Here is a 23,690-nt window from a genome sequence, read left to right as displayed (position 1 = left end):
AGAAAAAGAAAAAAAAGTCTATTAGTACAATAATTTAATAGGAGTTTAATATCATTTTAATGTTAAATATATTTTTTTCGAAACTTAAGAACTCAGGTTTCCTGCCAGAAAGAACCTGCTTATAACTCTACAAAATATGTACGCATTCATATTTCTTCACGGCTCTGATTTTTCTCTTTTGCTAATACAATGGGTTATACAATTATATATTAAAGTTATTCAAATTTGCATTTCTTTCATTCCTGTGTAATACGCAATTTTTGGTAAAACCTTTCCTTGACTGGTGGCTCTTTGGCAAGGAGACAAACTATATCCAAAATTGAGAGAGTAAAAGACAAAATAATATCAATAGCATAAACTTGACAGTGTACCTAAGAATAGCAATTTAAAAAAAGAAATATTAAGGAAAGTTCCCAAAATTTTAGAACTTCAAGAATACCTTTGGAAAAGCAGTCAGTTTTACACCTTATACAATTATTGTGCCTATGGGAGAATTCTCAAAACTACTCAACCGACTCTATTATTTTTGCTTTTATTTAAAGGTTTACATGCTTTCCACAAACATGCAACAATTAATAGCACCACAAAAGCTTGATGGCAGTAGACAAGCAGCTTGAGTAAAACTCAAAGTTTTAAATATTTCTATTATTAGGAAACTACTGTTTCTTAACTTTGAAGTGAATGCAAATTAAAATATATATATATATAAATAAAAGAATAGAACAGTCTCTTCAATAAATGGTGTTGGGAAAACTCGACAGCCGCATGCGAAAGAATTAAACTGGACCACTATCTTACACCATACACAAAAATTAACTCAAAATGGATTAGACTTGAATGTAAGAACTGAAACCAGAAAACACAAGTGGTAAGCTCCTTGACCTCAGTCTTGGTGATGAATTTGTGAATCTGACACCAAAAGCAAAGGCAACAAAAGAAAAATAAATAAATGAGACTACGTTAGACTAAAAAGGTTCTGAACAGCAAAGGAAACCCATCAACAAAATGAAAAGGCAACCTACTGAATGGGAGAAAATATTTGCAAATCATACATCTGATAAGGGGTTAATATCCAAAATCTATAAAGAACTCACACAACTCAATAGCAAAAAAGCAAACAATCCAACTAAAAAATAGGCAGATGATCTGAATAGACATTTTTCTAAGGAAGCCATACAGATGGCCAACAGACACGAGAAGATGCTCAACGTCACTAATTTTTAGGGAAATGCAAATCAAAACCACAATGAGATATCACCTCATACCTGTTTGAATGGCTATTATCAAAAAGACAAGAAAAGCAAGTGTTGGTGAGGATGTGCAGAAAAGGGAATTCTTGTGCACTGTTGGTGGGAATGTAAATTGGTGCAGCCGCTGTGGAAAACAGTATGGAGGTTCCTCAAAACATTAAAAATAGAACTACCATATGATCCAGCAATTCCACTTCTGGGTATTTATCCAAAGAAAATGAAAACGCTAACTTGAAAAGATATCTGCACCCCATGTTCATTACCGCATTATTTACAACAGGCAAGATATGGAAACAACCTAAGTGTCCATCGACAGATGAATAGATTGAAATAATGCGACACACACACACACAATGAAATAAAATTCAGCCGTTGTAAAGAAGAAGGAAATATAGCCACTTGTGATAACATGGATGGACCGTGAGGGCATTATAAGTGAAATAAGTCAGACAAAGAAAGACAAATACCACATAATCTCACTTACATGGAATCTGAACAACCAAACTCAAGCTCACAGATACAGAGAACAGACTGGTAGAGGGCAGAGGCTGGGGGTGGGGCTGGGCGAAATAGGCGAGGGGGGTTCAAAATGTACAAACTTCTGGTTCTAAAATAAGTAAGCCCTGGGGATGCAGTGTACAGCATGGTGACTATAGTTAATATTGTACTTCATATTTGAAAATGGCTAAGAGAATAGATCTTAAAAGTTCTCATGACAAGAAAAAAAAAATTTGCAATTATGTATGGTGACAGACATTAACTAGATTTTAGCGGTGATCATTTTGCAGTGTATACAAGTATCAAACCATTATGTTGTATACCTGAAACTAATATAATGTCATATGTCAATCATACTTCAATTAAAGAAAAGAAAACTAGGTGTGTGGAAATTTTTGTGTCATTCAGAGGGCAAATAAAGTAAGTAATTTGCACCAAAAAGTAGTTGCCCTAGAGTCTGGGAAATTTCCCTAAATAATGAATTTTAATCAACTGTATTTTTTAAAATCTTATTTCAATTTTCTGGATACATTCATTTTTGAATGAAAATTTATAAATTGATGGAAAGGTTAAAGAACAAATACTAAACGTTAGTAGGTCAATAAAGTTTGAATTGTATAATTAAGGAAAAAATGAATATCACAAATTTATATACAGTTAATGTGATAAATACTAAAGTTATGGTGAACTAACCAATGTTTCACCTGGCAGAAATCTTGGTATTTGGTATGTTTTATAAGCTATTTTACACATTGTTAAGTAAAATAAATATTCCCTGTTTCATATATTATTGCCATTCTTAAAGAAAATACTTCTCTTTGATGTACCCACTAGATATTTGCTGAGTTTAGTTAGTAAGGAACTTTATATGTCAAGAGAAAATATTAAATTCATAGATATGTACGTACTTGAATGGGCTTTCAATAGATGTTGTTGTGACTTTAAAGTGCTTGTATCTTCTGGCATTCATTCTTTCATTTGTAGTAATACCTAAACATGATATCTAAGAGGCAAGAGAAAGCAAACCATTAACTCTCTGAATATTTAATATAAAACAAGTTAATTCTCAAGAGGATCAGGATGGAGTCTGTTTCTGGCTTTCCATCAGGAGATCATCAAGCGGGTTTACACAGTACCATCTGACTCTGTGGGAAGTAGCTGGTTAAACAGGGAAAATATTTAAAAACAGGTCACCTGGCACTGTGTGTGTGTAGGCATGGACATTATGTACATACTACCTCTCCATCAGCCCCTTTAAGAAGGAGCTTTTTTAAAAATCCTAATTAAAAAAACTCTTGAGTAAATACTGATATTTGTAGGTAATAAAATATTAAAACACACACAAAATTAATGGAACCATCAGTCTAAGCTCACACTTATATCCAACTGGATGTATGTAAACCAGGAAAGAGAAATAAAAAGTTTTGATGACAGTAGTAGTGAAAGTTAAAAGTTCATAATATAAGAAGAGGGAGGAGAGGTGGAGAGAAAGAGTGAAGAAGAAAGGAACAGCAAACTGAAAATTTTAACTCTTGAAAAAATTTTAATTACTGAAAAGTAGGAATGGTTATAAAGAGAATACATCGTTATCTTTTAAGCTAGGAGTGAATTTTTAAGAGTTCTCTGCACACTAAAGAACAAATAATGCACTTGCACATACCTGATACATCTGACACATGAGTAATACAGCCACCCACATGAAATGAAAAACACTGTTCAGAAACATCCAAAACATCCAGGGTGAACATGTGGCAATTTGAGTAATATATGTCCAAAATCCATCCTTGGTATAACTGGTCTCACAGTGGAGTCCCCAGTCTAAAATCAGAGCAGAAGAACGCAAATTTACTCATAACCATCCAAGCACCTCGTGTGGACATTTGTGGTAGGCACCACTTAGAAAACACGATCCAAGAATTTAACTGATGACTTTCAATGCAAGTATTTTCATACTCTTAAATAATCCCCTTGTACATTAGTGAAAAAACATATCAAAAGCAGAAATAGAAAAAGCAGCAGGCAATCCTAAAAACAAACAAACCTGTACTGTAACGATAATACAGTTTTTATTTGATTGGTATTGCATACATACAATATGTAAAAAAACAATTCCTTTATACAAAGATAAGATGATACAGATATGTGAGACTTCTTTGGAGGGGAGGAACATAACACAAGATCACCTTGGTGAGGGGGACTTTTTCCAAAACAAAATCTACTCTTTGAGAGCTGCTGCCATAAAGAACTGATGTTATTAGTAGGACTATGCTCTCTCTCTCAGGTGTGTTGGGCTGCCAGAAATTAGGTAAAGATCTCTGACAAAATCGTTCTCTCTGTTAATCCCTATTTGAGGAAGTAACCTCCTTTTTCATTAGGGCAATAACAGAGATTATTCTTAATATCTGTGGGAGTAGGAGGACTAGGAAATCATCCAAGACTTATTTTTAAGTCAGTATCTAATACATCTTTGTGCTAAATACCACCAAGCCCTGAAGGACAGTAACTAATATTTTCATTTAAATTCTTTCCAAATTATGTTCTCAGTGCAATAAAACCCCATCATTTCTTCTAAGATACTATACCCATATGATCACTGAATGACAACTTATTCTTAACCTTTTAAATATTCTCTAATAGGCAATAATTATACCTTACTCTTCAAAACATTTCAAGTTCTGTGCAAACTTAACTATATTTTCCCAGCTGTTTGGTAAGAAAGAGCAACTAGCACAATCACAAAATCTATAAACTACTAGAGTAAAGCAAGCATGTGATGTGAAAAATGTTGGTGTTTTTTACCCAGAAGCTTTTCAAAGCCTATTAAAAGATAATTAACTGATAATTCTGTTTCTTATACTCTATGTTGAACATGTTTGACAGTTCTATATCTATTTTTTCTCTATGCTTCATTGTAGTGAGGTGCCCCAAACCATAATTTTTAGTTAAAACACATTTGTCATTATCATATTTTTTGTTAATATGGTAAAGCATGAGTATGCAAACACGTGTTTTAAGAAGATAAAAAACTAATTGTACTCACAAGAAATACAACCATAAATCATCCAGCAGATCATAAAAAGCAAGAAGAATAGGTAGCCCATAAAGTATCTATGGTTGCCTGCACCTAAAGAACAAAACAGAAGCAATTTTTTTTAGCTAAGAAAAAACAACTGGAAATACACCTAGGGGTGAGGTAGGGGTGGGGAAATTCCATGAAAAGTGAGATACACCTTGGACAATAATCACATACATTATTTATTTTACAAAATGTTCTTCAAGAAAATAAATGTTTTAATAAAATTGTTAAAATAAAAGAATGCTTATAATGACACACAAAGATGTAGTGACTGCAATGATATTCATTCAAAAGAGTCTTAATGAACCAAATAAATCACAAGTTTGAGCTTTAATTCTACTATTTGCCTTGAGGTTTAAATAATCCTATTTTATCTTTAGTTTTATAAACTTTAAAATCCTACTTTTTAAAGGCTTCTCCCCAACATAGTCATACAATCTTTGTAATGTTTCCCTGCTGTCCTCTCATAAAATCTCCAGGGCCACGTCTCAGACCACTTAGTTCATTTCCTCAGACTATGCCATTCTTGAACACTGAGATATGTAGAGTTCTTATCTGTCATTCTTCTCTGCCTCTGTACATAACAACCTTTAAATATTTTTTATTGCCTTACTTTCTTTAGTTTAACTAAAAAACAACACAATCTGCCCCCTTATTGATTTCACTGTTATCCAATGGAGAAAATAGGAAAGAGTAGGCACCAGAGAGAATTGATAGAGAAATTATATCAATCTTTTCTAGACACTGATTTTATGATGTCTTTTCCCCTCTCTCTTACAACTGAGTTGATGTTTTGGCACTCAGAAAATAATTGGGGGAACGAGGGGTATTGTAGGGTGCTAGAATGAACCTTCTACACCTACTTTAATATTGTACTTCATTAGTTGCCTAGAGTAATTTAAATGAACAATATATTTAGAAATTACTCATAAAACTTACCTACACAATTGCCCACCCATGGGCAATGATGGTCGAATTTTGCAATACAGCGGTTGCACACACCACAATGTTTGGACCTCACTGGTTTCCGTATCTGTTAACAGGCATGTTAAAAGATTATGAAAGGCACTATACCTAAGAGAGGAAAGCCGAACATTTTATTTTCTCAAAATACAATATGAAAAAAACCCGGTATTTTTTGAAAAGGATTATACCAAGGTTTCCAAAGGAATAGAACCAAACAAAAATCACTTTTGTTTAATAAAATTTCAACTGCAACAACAAAGATGAAGAGGATAAGTCTACTCTAAAATATAAATTCCTAAGACAGGGCAGAACCATCAATTCACAAAAATAATTAAGAATCAAAGATCAATCTGCTGTTGCAATGAATGGTACTATATTTAATTCACAGCCCTCAAATTCCTCAAATATCACTCTTCAGGCTTCTTAATGAAAATGTATTGCAATTAATGGTCATAATACTGGTTGTTGCTTAATAAAATGAAATTGGTTCCTTAGTAAAAGGAAGGTCAATTTAGAAGTGAATAAAAGAGAGCTTTTAAAATTCGCATCATTAATAAAATGTTTCCCAAAGTTTACAAATCCAGCAAAAAATCCCAGTAAGTGTACACGTCTTTCTTTTAGTGAAAGAAATCTGAGATCTCAGATTAAGGTACAGCACTTCCTCTGCTGAACTGCACGACCTTATCTAAGAAAGTACAACATGCTTAAGAAGTTTAGGCAGTCCCTGTTTGTTTTAAAAAACATAAAATACATTCTTCAGGTCTTCACAGGCAATAAAAAACTCATGTTTATGATGTTTTAAGTGTTATGAAATGTTTTTCTCTACATTACTCTAAAGCAACCAAGTGAATACAAGAACTCATTGGCGATCTTCAAAGAGCTGCTAGTCCCAATGCTGGATACATGACAAGAGCTACAGTTATTAACCCTTGCTAGAAACAAATATCCTTTATTGGTGTTTCAATAAAAGCACTAACATTTCCCCAACAGTTTGCATAAATTACACACTATTCTGAGGTACTAAGAAAAAGGCATAGGTGCACTATGCGGTTCTTACATGTATTAAAAAATCTGTGGACCCAAGAAAAGGCTAAGTCATTCTTCACCACAGATATGAGACTAAACCTATTAGCAGAAAGAAGTAGGATATATCAAACAAATTTTATCCTTACTTCCAACTCTCAGCTAAGTCTCCCCTCTGGGCAACAGCTGTCAATGAATTCTGCACAAAAACTGACACAAGCCTCCTAAACACAACAGTTGCCGTAGTTCACTTACAGAGCAATTCATTTTTAGAAAATTCTTATCTACATGTGTCTGTGTATTTTTCAAAGTAAAGATACCCATATAATGACAAATACCTCTGTCAATTTGAATCATTTTATAATAGAACAAGCTCTTTATTTTACAATAACAAATTATCTATCCAGAATTATGCAGCTTATGATAACATAATATATAATAAAATGTTTATGCTATGATGAGAGAAAGTCTTGTTCTTACCATCAGATATTTACTTAATAATGAAACTGTATTGAGCAACTCTATATAAAGAACCTGTTTGCTGACTGCAAGACTGATGCCCTCACAATGAAAAAAGAAATGGTTAGAAAATGTGTTTTCCACTTGGGATATTCTTTCTACAATCATAATTTGGCTATATCTGATAAAAATGGGGGTACTTTTAGACAGAAAAGATTATGTTTCAATAGATGTTAAATTCTAGTTTTGTTAATTGAGGTCAGTATTTACTGTCTAAAACTCTCTTCCCAAATGGCTCTTTGTTACTATGTTATGTTATTGTAAAGCTTAACTGAGTTATTAAGAAGATATCCTAAGCTTGTTTCTGAAGCTGATCACTGTAATCTATCTTTGGATGAAGATCAGGTGCCCCATGATCTATAACCAAGGGGTTATGCATACTGGAATAAGTACCATTTAAAGGACTGTCTCCAACCTAGATGAAAGGCTTCTTATCAGGTATTCTCAAGTACCTCATGCACAAGGAAACTGAAGAGAATCAACTCTTAAATTCGTATTTCCCAATTAAGAAGGGCCTCTGCATTGAACTGTCTATAGAAAAGACTGCTGACCCCAAATGACAACCACACCAGGATAAGAAAACAACAGCAGTGGTAGGCAGCTGACCCAAGAATCTGTATCAGTCCTGAAGAACCATCCAACTAATTGAACTGTTTACCAAATGTTTGTCTTCCTATCAAAATGGAAAGTTATTGTTTTACTTCTGACCATACTTTTAACCCCAATGTTCAGGATGGAAAGAAAATTCTCTAGCGAAGTTGTCTAACTATTCATGACATGTACCACTGCTTGCTTTGAGTGTACTGCTAAAAGCACATATACAATGTTTGAAAGACAATTTGGTATAATTGATTAAATGCGTAGCCTATAAAGTGTTAAAAAAAAAAAACAACAACCTGTTTGCTATATGGCAAGGATATCAGCAATGTATACCTGACTTTGTAGAACAGAATTATATTTTCACAGAATAGTAGAGTATAAAAATGTCCTAAATGTTAAGAATACAATTCTGTAAATTACCTATTGTAAAGCACAGAAACAAAAGCCTTTTTAAAGCATGCTTGAAAATACAAAAGAATCAGTCAGTACCCTAAAGTTGTTACCAAGAGTAAAGCAGTATATATTTTGAACATCCAAAATCATAACTGTTAGGTCAAAGAAACAAACAACCAAACAACTGTTTGGTTAAGTGAAACAACTTAAAAGAATCTGTAGAAGTAGAGCTTAGTTTCAAAAACTCATTCCAGAATCCTAAACTAAGTTAATTATTTTATTATTATTCAACTGTTAAGATATTAGTTCAGTTGTAGTGTATAACTTAAAAGTATAAAAGGGCATTTAGTTTCAAGCATGATTTGGGGATATTTCCATTTCCATGTAGAGAAATATGGTTTAACCACTGCGGCAGTCTGTATATTTTCCACAAGAACTAATTATAAAAATTAAGCAGAAAATCATTAAAACACAAAACAGTATTATTCTATAGAAATTAGATGTCTATAGTAATAAAACAATGTCAGTATCACTATATCTGATTCCATAAGTAAATGCCATTTAATTTCATATATAGCTTTATCTATGACCTGGTTGAATATGACAATGTTTAATATCAATGATAAAATAGTGCTCTAAGTTGAATAAACACTCTAATACAGACGGATAACTGCTCTAATTGAACCAGTTTAGAGGCCATGTTGTCTTAAAAGTTATCTAATAATTTCCCACTGTGACCTTTAAATATAAGAATAAATTTTCTTAAAATGTAATTAGGATAACAGTATATTAGGGAATCACAGTAAACTTTTGATTTTAAATACTTTTATTACTTAGTTTTTTATTTGTTGAATTACATTTTAAGAGAGAAAAAGAGAATAAGAATGAATACAAATGAATGGCACCACTGAATCAGAAGTGTAGTTAAGGTCTACCATCGGGGGAATAAGGACATTGGAAAGGAGACATCTTTTCACCATCTTTCTTCCTGTACCATGATCTAAAAGGCATTTTGCAGGGGTGGGTCAAGAAATGTGCTCAGTGAAAGAAACTGTCCTGGTTTCCCAAACTCTCTATGCTATGCCACTGGTAGGGGAAGAGGAGAGAGGGAAGAATAAAGAAAAAAATATTACCAAACATGTACTGCAGAATATACTGAGGTCCAGACTTCCTGTCTCTGCAAGTTCAACTATTGTCTGTGAATTAAAAAAAAAAAATTATTCAAAACAGAACAATACCAACTATTGTGCCATCAATATGAGTATCAATACACACTACTAAATATAAAATAGATAACCAACAAGGACCAGCTGCATAGCACAGGGAACTATACTCAATATTTTGTAATAACCTATAAGGGAAAAGAATATGAAACAGAAAAAATATATATATGTATAACTGAATCACTGTGCTGTACACCTGAAAATAACACGACACTGAAAATCAACTATACTTCAATAAAAATAAATATATGAGTAGCAGCAAACACAATGCTCATTTTTAATTAACCAATGTTTTCAGCTAAAGATAATAAAATCTCTTCGCTTACTTCTGCTATTTCATTATAATATGAATACAGGAATTTTATTTCTTGGATATATGAAAAAGCAACCCTAAATTTAGTTATGGGAATATTTCTCTGAGAATAAAACTAAATGACCTATCCTAAGAACTAGTCTCTATAAGGTTTTGATGATTAAGGGATGAATGTAAACCTAAGTCCAATAAAGAACTGAATCTTCAGAACTGGATTATGACTAAGAAAACCTGGCAAATCAATAACCAGTAATGTCTAAAGAATACTGGAACATAAGGGTAGCACTCTTTATGCAGCCTAGAAAGGGGAAGATAAGACCGTAAGAACCTACTAGTGTTTTAATCCATGTGGATAGGAAATAATTCATCAGGATTTGTTCTGTTTTCAGAAACTGGATTAAACAGCTCTTAAAATGATCTAATTGCTTCTAATCCAATTCTCTACTTACCGTGACATCTTTGGATTATAAATTCAGTTTCCTACGTACCTCAGCTATAGATGAGGGGTGCCCTGGATCATATATACAAACATTTCAGTTATTAGAACAATATATCTACACTATCAACCAGTTTAGTGGCCTTCTAATTTACAGTCATTTAACAAACATTTACTGAATGCATATTTATTTGCTGAAGGTTTACAGAGATGTGTAAACTACTGTTATTTGTCCCTCAAAACAATCATAATCCTTATAAAGGAGAGAAAGATGAAATTTTAAAATGTCATGGAACTGTAAGGACTGGCATCACAAGAACACCAAAGGTGAGCACCAACTACACATAATCTCAGTTTGGTTTGAAATTTCTAGTTTCCTTTTTTGTACTCTATTATCTGCTAAAAATACTGATAATCTGGCAATAAAACACAAGTGACTAGTTAGATTGTATCTTGCTACCTTTTTCTTTTGTTCCTCTGTAGCTTTAATAATCCCTGGATCTGATTTCCAAGATTTTCCAAAATTGTAGAAAAGTGCAATACTATTGACAAGGAATGGAAGATGGATAAATAAAAAGTTGAGATGTACCTAAAGTTAAGGAATCTAAAGAAGCAATGAAAACTAGTTATTATTATAGGTAAACTTATAATCTGTAAAATTGTATCACACATACACACAAAAATCTCCAAAAAAATACAAGATGGTTTATTTATTACATCAAAATAGATTACATCTATACATGTTAGTCTACCTATTACATCAAAATAAATACATTTCCCATTCTGCTCATAAATAAGTATAAAAAATAAAAATGTGAATTTTTTATAAACTTTAAATCATGTAGGGTTATCTGACACTTTTGAAAAGTCAGTGAATACATTATTTTTAAATGATCATTATTTCTTTTGACAAAAATGAAGGGACTTCTCATGTTGAAAGTAATTAGCATATTATTAATATTTTATCTATATGCATTAAAATCTACCAAACACTTAGATATCATACCCATATATTTAAAAGATTGTTTTTACATTCTCTCTGTTGCCATTTTTGCCCACATTCAAGGTGGCCTTAATTTTAGAAAAGGTACTTATAAACCTGCTTAAAACAGAAACAGTTTCTATGTTTACATTTTTCTACCTAATGAAAATATAAGAAATGTACTAGGCACTTATAAGTGAAGAATCAAAGACTATTTTCAGTAACACTGGGAGAAATAAAGCAATGTTGCTAGAGCAACACATTTTTGGGACACAAAACATACCATTTTCAAGATTTTACGTAGGTACAAAAGCTATCCACAAAATTTCCCACGAGAATGGTGCCTTCCCTGTACCAGAGAAGAAAGGAAAGGCCTCATCACCAAAGCCTGGGAAGGACACTGACAGACAGGGACCTGTGTTCACATACTGACTGCACTAACCCTTCTCTTCCACTAGTCTCCCCACACAGCTCCTAGTCACATCCCCATAACTGACTGCCCCTAGCTCAAACCCTCTGGCTTGTCATTTCTTCACAAATGTATCATTTCTTTGCTAAAAGGCATAAAGATTCCTACTCTGGTCACTTCTTCATTATTTATGAAGGCCCCCATGTACATGTAAAAAAAAAAAAAAAACCAAAAGATTTAATAAAATGTTAGGCTGGGAATTCCCTGGCGGTCCAGCGGTTAGGACTCCTCACTCTCACTGCCGAGGGCCTGGGTTCAATCCGTGGTCAGGAAACTAAGATCCCACAAGCCACAGGGTGCGGCCAAAAAAAAAAAAAAAAAGATTTTATGTAGTACAAGTATCATACAAACATTCTGTTAAGACATTTGGACATTATCATATATACACACTCTACATTTCTTATGAAGCACAGGTAAGAAAGCACAGCTTCAGGCTTCCCTGATGGCACTGTGGTTGAGAGTCTGCCTGCCGATGCAGGGGACACGGGTTCGTGCCCCGGTCCAGGAAGATCCCACATGCCGCGGAGCGGCTAGGCCCGTGAGCCATGGCCGCTGGGCCTGCGCGTCCTGAGCCTGTGCTCCACAACGGGAGAGGCCACAACAGTGAAAGGCCCACGTACCAAAAAAAAAAAAAAAAAAAAAAAGAAAGAAAGAAAGAACAGCTTCATGAATGAAACAATCCTATATTTGTGTGGTAAATATGAAAACACTAAACAACTACTTAAAATACAAGAGGAAAGAAAGGAAGAAGAAAGAGTAGTTAATATCACCTGCCATATATAAAAGTGATTTCTCTTTCTCCAGTCCCCTATTTATTCCCAACTTTCACCATCCTTATTCCCCAAAATCCATGGGTACAGCCAGAAGAGAATAAACAGAAAGTCAAATTTTCAGCTCTTCCAACAGCAAAATTCGCTTAAGAATAAAGCTGGATAAATGTATGTGCAATGAATGCTGAACTGTGGCATTTTTCAGGGCAGTATCTTATTATAACAGTTTCAAAAAGTGCTAACATATAAGTATATATAGGTCAGGTTCTTACAGCCTGGATTAAATTTGCAGGGAGCTAACTAGCAGCTCAGTAAATGACTACAGGTTTGAAAGGGGTATTCAGGAATTAAATATCAGATGAACTTAAAGAATTTCTTCGCTTTTTTAAAGGGAAAGAGATTAGATATCTTCAAATGGTAGTTTAAACTTAGCTTTAGCAATAGATCAGTGCAGTTAATTTAAAACATTTAACAGAAATAATTTTTTGGTATGGCTGTTTTTTGTAAACCTTTTTTCCTAATGAAAGTTAGAAAACACTAAAAAGCATAAAGACAAAAACAATAACTCCACAACCCAGAGATAACTCCTTTTATTTTTGGTATTCTGCACTTTTAATCATAATTGAGATCATTGTGTATTTATTAACATTAATAAAATTTATCACTGACTACAAGCCATTTATTTAGGCTGCACAAAAACCCTATGATAAAGCCTGCTGCTATCCCCATGATAAAACTGAGGCAGAGGTTAATTAAGCAGTCTAAGATTAAAGAATGGATTAGAGGTGGAGCTGGTATTACGAGCTAGGCTCTTACTACCTATGCTATTCTGCCTCTCCAAAGTGCTCTGCAGTATACCCTGGGTCATTAAATATTATGGGAACAATATCTTTGGGTATGAACATTTTTATTGCTTGATATATATTTTTATACCATCAGATTATTTACAGAAAGATACACCAATTTACAACCCCACTAGCAATACATATTTGTTGATCACTATGTTTGCACTAGCATTGAGTAAAGGAAAAGAGCTGCGAATTTAGAAGCAAGAGAAGCACTATTTTATTCTTAATTTGTATTTGTTTTTATGCTTAAACATTCCTCCAATTAGAAATAAAACAAATACTTGTCATCAACGTTTTCATTTAAATGTTTATGGAATCTTCTTTTTCCATTTAACTCTTTAATCTACTTGGATGTTATTTTGATGCCTGCTGTGAACTACAGCTCTAACTTACCATAATACCCCCAAAATGAACCAAAAACAGTCAATCAAACCAACCAAGTGATCCACAAAATGCAAGCAACAACTTTGGAAAGAGGACAAGCCACACTATACCATAAAGTTCAAACTGGAGGTCAAGGAAAGAAGATGATTCTGGTGAGACAGGCCGCCTGGGGTAGTTCTTAATCCCACCTCCATCTGTATTAGTAGTATGGGAAATGTGGATGAAAAGACAAAGTCAGAATTCTTATCAATCCCACCCTGGACTTCTGCTATGGACTGAATCGTGTCTCCCCTCTTCCAAATTCATATGTTGAAGCCCTAACTTATAATGTGACTGTACCTGGAGATAGGCTCTTTAGGAGATAATTAGGTTAAATGAGGTCATAAGGGTGGGGCCCTAACCCAACAGGACTGTGGCTGTATAAGAAGAGGAAAGAAGAGATCTCTCTCACTCTCTTCCTGCCATGTGAGGACACAGGGAGAAGGTGACTCTCTGTAAGTCGGGAAGAGAGCCCTCACCTGAACACAACCGTGCAGGCATCCTGATCCAGAACTGTGAGAAAATTAATTTTTGTTGTTTAAGCCACCCACTCTAGGATATTCTGAAATAGCAAAGATCTAAATATCAGAAAGAAGTCATTTTTCTCTAAATTATTCTATAGCTTAAATAGAATTTCAATCAAAATTGCATTAGGCTTCCCATGGAACTTAAGGAGCTGATTTTTAAAAATTTAAGTAGAAGAGCGAAGGGCTAAAAAGAGGTAAGATATTCCTGAGAAACAAAAAGTTGGGAAACTTGGCCTACCAGATATCATGAGTTAAGAATAAAGCTACAGTAATATGATAATACAGTACTGGTAAGGCACACAGATCAATAAACCAAATAGAGTACAGGAAACTTGATAAATATCGAGGTTGATACTGCAACTGAGTGAGGAAAGAGTGTGTTGGAGCAATGAGTTCTCTAATGAGCAAAAAGGAAGACACTGACCTCTCCCGTCACATCATTCGTTACACACAGTAGTCAAACACATGTGAACTAAGAACTTTTGTAAGAGTATCTTTAATGACTTCACAGAAACCTGCACATGTGCACAAAAAAAAGATATACAAGAATACTTATAGCAGTATTGTTGGAATTCACAGGTGATGACTGGATACCTAAAGATAGGGATTAAAAAGCTTAGAAAATATGAGAAGGAAACTAGCAGAGATACATGTAAAACTGAAGAAGTCCTAAGAGTAAACTACAGGAAAAAATGCTCAAGAGGAAAATGCATAGGAAAGAATGGTGAAAATGATAATTCTGCACTGTTTTCATTTTTACATATGTAATGATCCAGGTTCCATAAGTTTCTCACATCCACCTTTGGTTTAAGAAGCTGAAGACCTGATTGAAAAATAATTATTTTTAGATATAAAATTCCTAATAAGTTATTTCAAAAGTGTTGCCAATACAATAAACAGTAGACTCTACTGTTTACCACAGTGAATTTTAGAGTTGTTTGATTATTATAAATGAAGTATGGTCAATGAACAAAATTTTCAAATAAATAAAAGCACAAGAAAATCACTCACAAATCTCACACCCAGAAATAACCACAGCTAAAATTACATGTACTCACTTCCGGCTCTTATCTTTTGCACGTTTTAAAATTAGAATCTCTCTGTAAATACAATTTAGTATTTTTTCATTTGTTATATTCTAAGTATGAGCCCATATCACTAAGTCTTAGAAAAGCATTTTAATGGCTATTTTATCCTGTACCATATGTCACATAACTGAAAAATCTTTCCTCCTATTCAGGTTGGACATTTAGGTTATTTCCATTTTTTCCCTATTATATTGTAAATGGTACTATGATAAATATCCTTGTAAATAAATCTTTGATCTTATCTCTTATTATTTACTTATAAATAATTAACAGATCAAAGGCCCTTTCTACAGGTTGCTAAATTGCTTTCTAAGAAGGTTTAGGAACTTAAAAATTATGTTCAGAGTAGAAAATAGAGCATTTGAAGACATACTGTATCAGGTCAAAGAGCTGGGTTCTATATCAGACTCTCGATAATTACCTAGCTATGTAACTCTGAGCAAGACATACAACTTCTCTGAACCTCAATTTTTCCATCAGTTAGAAAATAGCATTACGATTTGTGTGATTTATTTTTTTAATCTCAAAGGATTGTTCTGAGAACCAAGTAAAACAACATATCTGAAAGAACTATAAACCAGAAAGTCACTAAACAAATATAACATGTATATGGGGTAATACTTATCTAATGAATAGTAAAAAAGAAAAATAATTTATTATAACAAATGGTTTACATCAATATAATACTCATTACCACCACAAAAGCACTTAAGTTGGGTAACATATTATGAGAACTAAAATAACTTTTATACAGTTGATCCTCATGCCTACGAGCTAGAATTTATTTGTAACTCCAAAATCAATATTGACAGTGCTTTTGCAGTCATTTGTATGTGCAAAGCAGCAAGAAATATGAGTTGCCCTATGCACACATTCCCCGCTGAGTTACATGAGGCAATACTCTGCCTTCTTGTTTAGCATTTGTGTGCTTCTTTTGGTGATTTTGCTGTTTAAAATGGTCTCCAAGCGCTTAAGTGCCATCTGATGTTCCTAGGCACAAGTCTTTATACACAGACTATATAAAACTCTCTGGCATAAAGTTTTCATTATTTGGTACTTTACTAATTATCCTGTTTTTCTCTACTTACATCCAAACAGATTAATAAGAGTACAGCAACAGTCTAAAATTATTTTGAGATGTGAATCTGACTTTTTTTCTTGAACATAAAATTTACTGTCCAATTTAGGAAGCAAAGTTAGAAAATATGTCTGGAATACTGACGTCATTTCAGAGGTCAGTGCTTTTTTATAAATTTAAAATAATGAGGTACTGAAAATGAGCAGATATGTTTTACACATTAAATGTTCCAATAAGATAGTTCTAATGCTTAATAAATCCCTGAAGAACAATTTTTATATCAAAGTATAATACAAGCCTAGAATGAGCTAGTGAAAACTGCCACATGGAAAATTTTCAGTAGACACTATGCTAAGAAAGTATTTAAAAGTACTATACTTTCTAAAGGTAATCCTACAATGCTGTGAAAATATAAGAATTAGAAGTGTAGTTACAATTCTGAGGCTCCATTTCACAAAGAAAATTAGCATATTTTGCTTTTGTCTAATACACAAGACAACTTAAAAAGAGTGCAATATTAAAACATGTAACACTGTGAAGTGAAACCAGCTATTAATTAATATTGTTCAGAACAGTTAAAAGTCACTGAATAATTCATACCATTTAAAATCTTATATACTTTTTATAGCAATGTCTTGAAAAATGATTAAGACATTTATGAAACATGTACCTTTATTATAATAAAACAGACTGTCTTACTGGTTGATTTTTTTCTATTAAAAATATCAAAAATTGACATTGTCCTTATTTCTTGAGATGTGAATCTGACTTCTTGAGATGTGAGATCTGAATCTCACACATATACACACATTTACAATTTCAAATTATATTACTTTTTAAAAGTATAGTACATTGAAATAATATGCTGAAGTTAGCAACATTTGAAGATACAGCATTACATGTTTTTCATGAAGCAAAAGAGAAAACTGTTACCTATCACAGCAAAATAGTAAGTTGTGATAATAATAAAATATTTAGAGAAAATAATTTGACACTAAAACATGGAAATCACAGTTCAGTAGAAAGGTTCAGAGTAAGTGTTATAGAATAAGACAAATATGTGTTTCTACCCTGCTTTATTAGAGACTAGCTGTGTGACCTTGGGCAAGAATAACTGCTTACCCTATTTAAGCCTAAATTGTCTCATCTATAAAATGGAGACAACAGTACTAACGTATAGGATGTATACTAAATGGAGCACAAAGTATTTAAGAAAATGCCCTTTAAAAAATCAATAAATGGTCACTATTATTATTATTACTGATATTATTAAAAGCAGCTTTGAAAAGCAATTTATTAAATATGAAACATTTAAAAACAATACATTAGTTCATACTTATTTTTCTAGGAATACTGTTTTACTGTAGCACGTCGTGAGTAGTTCAGCTCTTATGTTAAATTATTATTAAACTAAGACCTTTATAACCAAAGGATATCATTCCAAAACCAGAAGAACCACGTCACATACATCCAGAATTTGGTTGCCAAATATATTCCAAGGGGCAATGCACTATGCATCGAATGATCAAAAAAGGATCTGTAAAACACAAGAAGTTTTATCGAATTTGAACTCCATATTTCATCGTAAAAAAGAATATTTATTTATTTAAATGAAAATCACATATATTCTGTATAGTATACTCTTAACAAAACCCAGAAATCCAGCATGCTTAAGTATCCATACTGTTTTCATAATATTCAATAAGAAATGAGTGCACAGCTGAATGACTCAGCAAGAGTCTTAAGCTACTTTTAATTCATCAGAATTAAAATTATATTCTATGTACTTTTCAACTTTAGAATTTCACTGTATTCCTATTCTCTTAAATCAATAACTCACTTTAGTATATATAGTAACTCTATCACCCAGCATATTACCCACCAAAGACATAATTTGAACAAATGAGCGCAAAGCAATCCCCAAGTTTTTCTCTATGTTTCATCATTACTTCTCCTTACCTACACATTCCCACTAAGCTTTCAGCACATCTTCTCAAAGAGAATGAACTGGCTAACTTGGAGGAATTAAAGGTCATTGTTTACAGAATTCAGGAAAAATAAATACTGATAAATTTTATTAAACATAAGCAGGATCAACCATCCATGTACACTAAGTAGGGAGTATTGGTGAATTCCTACCTACACTACCCCTTGGAGTGCCTAGAAACACTAAAATGAGATTAATTACCTAGAATTAAGCCTCTTCCTGAGAGTTACCACATTAGTGCATTACCAGCCATTCTCATCTCTCTCTGAATTATTTTCAGAACTCTCTTTTGAAATTCTGGTGAAAACAAGGTACTAAAGGAATAGAAATTAGGTGGGAAGTTCTGGATCATAAATGCCTGCCTAGTTTGCTGGATGGGCCACTTTAGGGGAATAGGATCTAGGGATAAGAAGAAAAGGGCATGATCACAATGTTTAAATAAAAAAGGAGAAAGAGAAAATTTTAAAACAAAACAAAACTGAGCGTTACTTCATATGCTTAGACTCTACCTTGTGCTAAAATCAAATCTTTCTTGCACACTGCCTATGATCAAAGAAAATATAATTCCTATGGAAAGGTAAGCTCAAGCATTATAGTTACCCAGAAATAAGCAATGTATATTACATTTAGAGTTCAACAAACTTGAGTCTACTTCTACTGAAATGTCTTAAAGCTGCATTTTAGCCTTAAAAATTATATGTTAGACCTTGTCACTGGAAGTACCTTTAGAGTCATTTTTAACAACAATGTTAAAAATGTTAAAGATTTCAGATATAAATCTGCCAAAAATTCTTTAACATTAAATTAAGATCAAACAAGTTATATAAAGGCAGTGTTCTAAATATACAAAACATTAATTTTATATAGCTAGGTCCAAACTATATTCTTACATGTCCAGTTAAAAATATAGCTAAAAACAACACACTTACTTTGAAAGAAACTGTACTGTAGCCCAAACGCCACCATACATTAGCCCTTTAATGAGCCAAGAATCAATATTTAGGTCTGCTATAAACCCAACCAGCCAAATAACTAGGAAAGGAGTTCCCAGCATTACTTTCTGCCGAAATTCCTGTACAGAAAAAAAAAGAGAGAAACTTTTGCATGTTTCAAGTAACCTCAATGTGAATCACTGTTACCTGTGTGAAAACATAGAACAGGGGTGAAATTATTCATTCAAATATATCTACTATGTACAGATACTATTTAAGGTGCTAGTCTCTGTTTTCTAGAAAGAGGTATTAAATAAACAATTTAAAAGTTCTTGGTTAAAACTGTAGAAAATGAGAATAAAAGTTATAGGACTGGGTCTAGATAGTCAGATATAGAAGACAGCAGTACCACCTGCCAACACGTGGACAGGCTAGAAAACAGTTCATGAAAATACCACCCCATTTTAACAAAAGCATTGATAACTAAGGAGACAAGGGCAACCAGAATGACTGAAGGTCCAACAGCTATATCAGATAAGGAAACCTGAGTATGCTTAGCCTGGAGAAGATATTAATAATACATATAAACAGTATATTAAAACCTTAAAGTAAGATAAAGAATAAAATCAATCTACAGGGTCCCAGAGACCACAGAATGGAAACGATGTGCCTCTGAACACATATCAAAGCAGAGTGCTTAATATTTCAGACATAGTACCATTTCACTTTTGTACTGGTCTGTTAGAAATACTCGTAAGTATAAAACCTGCCTGCTTCCCTGGTATCTTCACAACAACACAAAGTCTACTGCCACTCCTACATAACAGTCCTTCACAAACTTACAAGCAGCTGTTAAGTCTCTCGAGTTACCTTAAGTGACAAAACTATATAAGATATTCCAGCTGTGATCCAACAAAGTTCAGAGTGTAAATATTACTCTCATCATTGAATATTTACCTTTCTGAAGGCCAAGAATATATTATATTATGCCTCTTTTATTTTTAGCACACCTTACATGCCATTGGCTTCTACTGAAATAAATACTTTTTCATATAAATGACCATGTCTTCCCCAATTCAGCCACTGTAATTCATTTTCTGAACTAATTGTGTAATTTTAACTTAGACTTATAATTAAACATATTGACTTCAGAGTTTAATTTTATGCTGTAGTGAAATAACACCCTTCCAGTTTGTTTCTTCATCTCTATTATGTGTGAATTCCATATCAAGACATTAGAGAAAGTTTACAACTGGGAGGAGAGAGTGTATGACTAAGGGTGGGTATTGGTGGGAGAGAAGGTGGACATGTGTCATTTGAAAAAGTATTTTCTAAAATTATCTTTAACTTGGTTTGTTTTTAGTCAAGACACTTGTTCTCCCTTAGCGATGGCCATATTTTTCATTATTAATGGCCACACTTTTTCATTATTAAAAATTAAGACAATTTACATACAGTGAAATTCACCCTTTTTTGTGTACAGTTCTCTGAGTTTTGATGAATATACACAGTTGTGTAACAAGCATGAATATCAAGACACAGAACAGTCCCATCAAGCCCTGAAATACCTTCTGCCACCAGGCCCAAGCCCTGGCAACCACTAGTCTGATATCTGTCTTTTTACTTTTTCCTTTGCAGGAATGTCACATAAAAGGAGTCATACTGAATGCAGTCTTTTAAATCTGGCTTCTTTCACTTAGCAAATGCATTTGACATTCATCCATATTGTTACGTGTATTAGTAGTAAGTTCCTTTTTAATGCTGAGTATATTCCATTACAGGATGTGTCACAGTCTGGTTATCCATTCCCCAGCTGAGGCATTAAGCTTGTTTCCAGTTTCTGACTGTAAATAAAGACATCATAAGCTCTCACATATAATTTTTTGTGTGAATATAGGCTCATTTCACCTGGTTAAATACTGATGTGTGTGATTTCTGGATTTATTTCAAGCTGTCATTTAATATACGCATTATAATACTGTAAAGATGTAATGGTGATGCGCTGCATTTGTAGACACGAAAAATCTATTTTCTTGTATATTTCATTACAGAACGTTTCTAATATATAGTAAATTTGAAAGCATTTTATAGTGAATATCTGTATATCCACCACCCAGATTCTACAATTCAGTAATCTATTTTTTAATTAAACTTTTTATTTTGAAATAATTGTAGATTCACATGCAGGGTTTTTTTTGTTGTTTTTTTTTTTTGCGGTACGTGGGCCTCTCACTGTTGTGGCCTCTCCCATTGCGGAGCACAGGCTCCGGACACGCAGGCTCAGCGGCCATGGCTCACAGGCCTAGCCCCTCCACGGCATGTGGGATCTTCCCAGGCCGGGGCACGAACCCGTGTCCCCTGCATTGGCAGGCGGACTCTCAACCACTGCGCCACCAGGGAGGCCCCACGTGCAGTTTTTTAAATCCATTTTTTAAACTGATGTACAGTTAATTTACAATGTTGTGTTAGCTTCAGGTGTACAGCAAAGTGACTCAGTCATACATATAAAAGAATATATATACATATTCTTTTACAGATTCTTTTCAATTATAGGCTATTACAAGACATTGAATACAGTTCCCTGTGCTATATAGTAGGTCCTTGCTGTTTATCTGTTTTACACTTAGTAGTGTGTATATGTTAATCCCAAACTCCTAATTTATCTCCCCCTACCCCCTGTTATCCCTTCTGGTAACAATAAGTTTGTTTTCTATGTCTGTGAGTCTATTTCTGTTTTGCAAATAAGTTCATTTATATCATTTTTTAAGATTCCACATGTAAGTGATATCATATGATATTTGTCTCTGACTTACTTCACTTAATATGATTTCTAGGTCCATCCATGTTGCAGCAAATGGCATTATTTCATTCTTGTTTATGGCTGAGTAATATTCCATTGTGTATATATACCACATCTTCTTTAGGTTGCTTCCATGTCTTGGCTATTGTAAACAGTGCTGCTATGAAAATTGGGGTGCACGTATCTTTTCAGATTAGAGTTTTATCCCGATATATGTCCAGGAGTGGGATTCTTGGATCACATGGTAATTCTATTTTCAGTTTTGTAAGGAACCTCCATACTGTTCTCCACAGTACCTGCACCAATTTACATTCTCACCAACAGTGTAGGAGGGTTCCTTTTTCTCCATACCCTCTCCAGCATTTATTGTTTGTAGACTTTTTATTGATGGCCATTCTGGTGTGAGGTGATACCGCATTGTAATTTTGATTTGCATTTCTCTAATAATTAGCTATGTTGAGCATCTTTTCACGTGCCTGATGGCCATGTGTATGTCTTATTTGGAGAAATGTCTATTTAGGTCTTCTGCCCATATTTTCATTGGGTTGTTTGTTTTTTTGATATTAAGCTGTGTGAGTTGTTTGTATATTTTGGAAATTAATCGCTTGTCGGTAGCATCACTTGCAAATACTTTCTCCAATTCTGCAGGTTGTCTTTATTTGTTTATGGTTTCCTTTGCAAAAGCTTTTAAGCTTAATTAGGTCTCAATTGTTTATTTTTGTATTGCCACTACTCTAGGAGACAGAGCCAAAAAAATATTGCTATGATTTATGTCAAAGAGTGTTCGGCTTATGTTCTCCTCTAGGAGTACTATAGTATACAGTTTTACATTTAGGTCTTTAATCCATTTTGAGTTTATTTTTTGATATGGTGTTACAGAATGTTTGTTCTTTTTACCTGTAGGTATCCAGTTTTCCCAGCACCACTTACTGAAGAGACTGTCCTTTCTCCATTGTATATTCTTGCCTCCTTTGTCGTAGATTAATTGACCATAAGTGCATGGGTTTATTTCTGAGCTTTCTATCTTGTTCCATTGATCTATACAATCTGCTTTTGTGCCAATACCATACTGTTTTGATTACTGTAGCTGTTTTTCTTTTTTATACAGCAGGTTCTTATTAGTTATCCATATTTACATATTAGTGTATATATGTCAATCCCAATCTCCCAATTCATCACAGCAACAGCACCACCCGCCTCTGCCACTTTCCCCCTTGGTGTCCATACGTTTGTTCCCTACATGTGTGTCTCAATTTCTACCCTGCAAACCAGTTCATCCGTACCATTTCTCTAGGTTCCACATATATGTGTTAATATACAATATCTGTTTTTCTCTTTCTGACTTACTTCACTCTGTATGACAGTCCCTAGATTCATCCATGTCTCTACAAATGACCCAATTCGTTCTTTTTTATGGCTGAGTAATATTCAATTGTATATATTTACCACATCTTCTTTATCCATTCGTCTCTTGTTGGGCATTTAGGTT

At 33.6% G+C, this 23,690-nt stretch overlaps 1 protein-coding gene across 2 annotated transcripts in view; it reads right to left on the bottom strand.

Moving 5' to 3' along the window:
• Window positions 1-23,690, bottom strand: part of ZDHHC17 (zDHHC palmitoyltransferase 17) — a gene marked incomplete at its 5' end in the record, with an annotated part of 106,459 nt that overhangs the window by 2,857 nt on the left and 79,912 nt on the right. For both annotated transcript variants that reach the window (XM_082665898.1, XM_082665899.1), the window contains 8 exons: window positions 2,657-2,751; window positions 3,409-3,566; window positions 4,789-4,872; window positions 5,764-5,857; window positions 9,459-9,521; window positions 10,758-10,882; window positions 17,919-18,019; window positions 19,399-19,541. In XM_082665898.1, the coding sequence (XP_082522024.1) occupies window positions 2,657-2,751; window positions 3,409-3,566; window positions 4,789-4,872; window positions 5,764-5,857; window positions 9,459-9,521; window positions 10,758-10,882; window positions 17,919-18,019; window positions 19,399-19,541 (863 nt within the window). The remainder of the gene's footprint in view (window positions 1-2,656; window positions 2,752-3,408; window positions 3,567-4,788; window positions 4,873-5,763; window positions 5,858-9,458; window positions 9,522-10,757; window positions 10,883-17,918; window positions 18,020-19,398; window positions 19,542-23,690) is intronic.

This window comes from Grampus griseus (genome assembly GCF_964374135.1).
Source record: "Grampus griseus genome assembly, chromosome: 11".
NCBI classification, from domain to species: Eukaryota; Metazoa; Chordata; class Mammalia; order Artiodactyla; family Delphinidae; genus Grampus; species Grampus griseus.
This window is presented reverse-complemented; position numbering and strand designations above follow the sequence as displayed.